The sequence below is a fragment of the Lampris incognitus genome, chromosome 11 (assembly GCF_029633865.1).
Source record: "Lampris incognitus isolate fLamInc1 chromosome 11, fLamInc1.hap2, whole genome shotgun sequence".
In the NCBI taxonomy this organism is placed as follows: domain Eukaryota; kingdom Metazoa; phylum Chordata; class Actinopteri; order Lampriformes; family Lampridae; genus Lampris; species Lampris incognitus.
Genome location: NC_079221.1, coordinates 12,713,624 through 12,718,623, shown reverse-complemented (window position 1 = coordinate 12,718,623; position 5,000 = coordinate 12,713,624). Strand labels below are relative to the sequence as shown.

At 47.9% G+C, this 5,000-nt stretch overlaps 2 protein-coding genes across 2 annotated transcripts in view; one reads left to right on the top strand and one right to left on the bottom strand.

Annotated features, from left to right (window-relative positions):
• The first annotated feature begins 31 nt into the window (after positions 1-31).
• Positions 32-5,000, top strand: part of dcbld2 (discoidin, CUB and LCCL domain containing 2) — a 26,316-nt gene continuing 21,347 nt past the window's right edge. The window contains exons 1-2 of the mRNA XM_056289545.1: positions 32-341; positions 2,766-2,990. Of these exons, the coding sequence (XP_056145520.1) occupies positions 257-341; positions 2,766-2,990 (310 nt within the window). The 5' untranslated portion in view covers positions 32-256. The remainder of the gene's footprint in view (positions 342-2,765; positions 2,991-5,000) is intronic.
• Positions 4,667-5,000, bottom strand: part of tmem30c (transmembrane protein 30C) — a 28,892-nt gene continuing 28,558 nt past the window's right edge. The window contains exon 9 of the transcript XR_008811006.1: positions 4,667-5,000. This exon is cut by the window's right edge and continues 96 nt beyond it. The gene's annotated coding sequence lies outside the window, so the exon portion shown is untranslated.

Here is a 5,000-nt window from a genome sequence, read left to right as displayed (position 1 = left end):
GAACAGAGCGAACCACGGGGAGAGAGAGAGAGAGAGAGAGAGTTTCTACACATTCGCGCAGAGGGAAGCCGCATATCAGGTCTTTGAGGACTGGCAGGTTTTTTTGGTTTTTGTTTTTTGGTTCGTTTTTTTTTTGTTGGTAGTTGCGGAATGTGGTTTATGATTTTGGATTTAAATCCGTTCGGAGCCGTGTAGCCGGTCCCCTGAAGCACAGCAGTATGCATTCAGACTGCACGCTGCTAAGGGCAGAGCGGTAATGGTGGGCAGGGGAGCCGGGGCCGGGGCTCTGCTCCTGTCCGTCCTCCTCATTCACACCACGACGAGCGGCCGAGCACAGAAAGGTTAGTGCCATTGAAACCGTACTGACACTACTACCGCTAGTACTTCTACTACCACCACTGGTAGCTACTACTACTAGCTGCTACTACCACCACCACCACCACCACCACCACTACTACTGTTACTACTACTACTACCACTACTACTACAGCAGCGTGTGTCGCGGCGATGCACGCCGCCGCCATTGAAGTGTGCATACATATCGTTTCATATCTGAGGTTCACGCGCGGTGCGTTTGTCATTAACGTGCTCCGAAGTTGGAACAGCCCGACTTGCACGGTGGGAGGACGTCGCGTCGCGGTGCAGGCTCCGGAGATCCAGAAACCGAACTTTTGTTTTGGACTCGTACTGATATAAACTAGAGGCACTAAGTCGACTTTCACACGAGCAATGTCGTTTTCCCGCATCTGCACGGTGTGCATGTCAATAAAGGTTGCCCTGTAATGAAGTAGGGGGGTGGGGGGTAGGGGGGCCGTGTTGTGGCATGTCTCCGAAACTATCAAAACTAATCCCCCGTTTGAAGGTTTGTTATCGAGAACTGAGCAGTGAATTTCAACAGTCTTTCAGTTCTCCTTTAAAGGCGACAGCAAGCCCGAGGAAAGTCTTTACATTGGGGATGGGAGCTCTGCAGGAATGCCATGCAGTTGTTCAGTAACAGTTGTGAGTCAGTGGAAGGGTAACGGTTTTGTTTTTGTCCGGTTCATCTGGATCCCCTCCATGCAGAGACAGTTACGTAACACCAGGATCCACTCAGCACCATGAACCATGACTGCTCTGTCTCATCTCAACACATTTCTCTCCTTTTACAGCGTTTACTGCTCAGCCAAATCACCAGAGCATCCCAGCACAGACGGTGAACTTTTAGAGACTTGATTGGCGATGTGAAAGTTCCCTGATCAAGTTAACTTGCCATCAGCGGAGATTCATTTTTGCAGGGGATTCACTTTAAGACTGTCAAATAAACGCTGGAGCCTCTGAAAGCTCAGCAGCCAGACGTGCGGCGCGTCTTACCATGCTGTTCAGGGCTGGATGACATGTCCACCAGCAGCAGGATGCACACTTCTGCAATAGTGACAAAGGATTCAGTAAAGTTGGCCTGTCGGTCATGTCACAGTAACATTTTTGGAAAATGAAAACTAGCAAGGCATTTTTCATGACTAATCTTGAAGTAAAAAAGAGTCTAGTCCGTCTGATAAATAACAAGTCTGACGAAATGACTTCTTGGTTCCTGGTCTTGCACATATGCATGCTCCACATGTCCAGAGAAACACCAGTCATAATCATTCTTATTAAGGACAGTGATATGAAGACTCCTATAATGTCCTAAATCCTTTATAGATATTAGTGTTATTTCACAGCCCCCTTCTTTAAGGCAGGGCAAAGTGCATGGTAAATATTGTATTGACCATGAACTAGCTGGGCACGATGGGCGAGTGTTAACTGAATACAACGGTATCATGCTGAGTCAACCAGACCACTGAACAACTGTTACTTCCTCCTCTAAAATCACCCAAATCATTGATGGACCGATAAAACCTGTCCAAATGGAGCCATCGAAGTTAAAGTCTGCATACATCTGGTGAAATAACGTTACACCTGTTTTTCGTTAGTGTAACGACCATGTATGAACGGACTCGCTAGCCGGTTGGCTAACGGGTCGGACCCTTTAGTCGACTGGTTAACGTAGTTGCCCGTGGTGCGGGAGACCCGGGTTCGCGTCCCGGCTGTGGCGGTTCCCGGCTGCCCCCTGAATTCGCTACATTAGTATCACAATACATATCAAAACAAACAAAAATATCACAATATCGGCGTCCGGGTAGTGTAGCGGTCTGTTTCGTTGCCTACCAACACGGGGATCGGTGGTTCGAAGCCTCGTGTTACCTCCGGCTCAGTCGGGCGTCCCTACAGACACAATTGGCCGTGTCTGTGGGTGGGAAGCCGGATGTGGGTATGTGTCCTGGTCGCTGCACTAACGCCTCCTCTGGTCAGTCGGGGCGCCTGTTCAGGGGGGAGGGGGAACTGGGTGGAATAGCGTGATCCTTCCATGCGCTACGTCCCCCTGGTGAAACTCCTCGCTGTCGGGTGAAAAGAAGCGGCTGGCGACTCCACATGTATCGGAGGAGGCATGTGGTAGTCTGCAGCCCTCCCCGAATCGGCAGAAGGGGTGGAGCAGTGACTGGGACGGCTTGGAAGAGTGGGGTAATTGGCCAAATGCAATTGGGGAGAAAAAAAAGGGGGAAATCACAATATCATTTTTTTCAAGCATCATTCACTTGAAAAACAAGTCTGTCCACTTTCCGGTACTCATCGCTTCAACACACACACACACACAACTGTCTTTACCTCCATTCTCTCCTTTGACTTGTGTGTGTGTTTGTGTGTGTGTTTGTGTGTGTGTGCGCGCGCATGTGTCAATTGTCCTGCAGGTGATGGCTGTGGCCCCAGTGTGCTCGGCCCCAGCAGTGGGACCCTGTCCTCTCTGGGCTACCCGGGGACGTACCCCAACCACACGGTATGTGAATGGGAGATCCGTGTACCGCCGGGGAGCAGGATTCACTTCCGCTTCGCCGAGCTGGACATCGAGGACAGCAACTGCCAGGTCAACTACCTCCGCCTCTACAACGGCCACGGATCCCAGCGCAGCGAGATCGGTGAGCCTGGGAGCAACTCGAACTTTCCCGAAGGAGGGATAGTTTAAGGAGATATAGAGATGTATTCAGAGACAGACGGGCTTTTAAAGAGAACATGAAACTGACTTTTTTTCCCACCCCAGTCATACTATGCACCTATTCAACAAGTTATGACCAACAAAAAAAAAAAACAATTACTTATTTTATGTCAAAATCTTAACTTCCTCTGAAACAGCCGTGTTTTTGTGATTGCATCACCAAACCAAATGGGTGGGCGAGCAACATTCAAACCCATAATCTCACCCAATGTTTTCCACCATCCAATCAAATCACATCTTTCCAAGGTTTTTCCCACCCTAATATCGTGTTTTACTTGGGGAAAAAAAGTCACATTGCGGTAGCGAGAGACGCTCTGAAGGCCGTTTTACGTCGTCTTTAAATTTCTATTAAAGGTACAATCCGTAATCCGAATGTAAACCAAAGCGTCACCCTGCTACCAAACCACAGGACAGGAGGCTGCTGTCACTCCCAGAGTGATTGACAGGTCTCCTGATACTAGGACTAACACTAAACAACAGCTAAATCTGAGTTTCTGCTGTTTTCTGATGCTGTAACAGGTTTGTTCACATCACTAATGATTGTAAAGATTGGACTAAAACAGACCTGTAGTTTCAGTTACCATCAGTTTAGGAAGACACAAACTTCTTTTTCTTTTTTCCATCGATCGCTCAAATCCTTCCACTATGTACATATACCACAATTTCATCTGGTCAGATAAAGCACAGAGGCCTATATATTTGTTCGAATGAGGACTGTGTGAGAGAATTAAACGTGGGATTCACAAAACGTTTCTTAACAACCCAAATTTCTTGTGTGTTAAGTGTTGGCTTCCATTTGTTCCTAATCTGAATGATGTGGCGGTGAACCCGCATTAGCATAATTAACACCTTAAAACGACCACATGAGAGCAGCGGGTTTTGTGTGTCGAAAAAAAAACAAACTTTTACAAGTTCAGAAATGGAAGTTCTGCCGTCAGAACTGAAAGAAAGACATAAAAACACAGATGAAGGTTTTTTTTTTTATTCTGCGGAGTTCCTAAATTCTCACCACTTCCAGTCCCGGTCATGTAAGGAGGAAGTGTGCGGTTTATTTCATGACTAAAAGGAATTTATCTGAGCTGCCAATCGCATTTTGCCTCTTCTTTTATACATTTAAACATACATAGATCTGTTTGTATTTATTTCCTCCTAAATATATTTTCTAATATAATTAAATATTAAAACTAGTCATGCCCTGGGGTAGAGTCATGATTTATGGATCGTTCCCTCTTAGAAAGACATAACTAAGGGCGTCCGGGTAGCATAGCGGTCTATTCTGTTACCTACCAACATGGGGATCGCCGGTTCGAATCCCCGTGTTACCTCCGGCTTGGTCGGGCATCCCTACAGACACAATTGGCTGTGTCTGCGGGTGGGAAGCCGGATGTGGGTATGTGTCCTGGTCGCTGCACTAGTGCTTCCTCTGGTCGGTCGAGGCACCTGTTTGGGGGGGGGGACTGAGGGGAATAGTGTGATCCTCCCACGCGCTACGTCCCCCTGGTGAAACTCCTCACTGTCAGGTAAAAAGCAGCGGCTGGTGACTCCACATGTATCGGAGGAGGCATGTAGTAGTCTGCAGCCCTCCCCAGATTGGCAGAGGGGGTGGAGCAGTGACCGGGATGGCTCGGAAGAGTGGGGTAATTGGCCAGATACAATTAGGGAGCAAAAAAAAAGGGGGGGGCATAACTAATGGGACTATTGTGTGTATTCACATACAACAGGTCTTCACCAGTCGTGGGTTTGGATTGTCCTGACATTGAAAATAACAGAAAATTGTTGAATGCCACAAGATTTGTAAAATAGTTTGCACTAACAGTGAATGACCAGATCAGTGGGTGGTGGCATGAGGCCTTGTCTTCACTATGGCATGGTGGCCCAGTGGTTAGCGCTGTCGCCTCACAGCAAGAAGGTCCTGGGTTCGAACCCCGGGGTT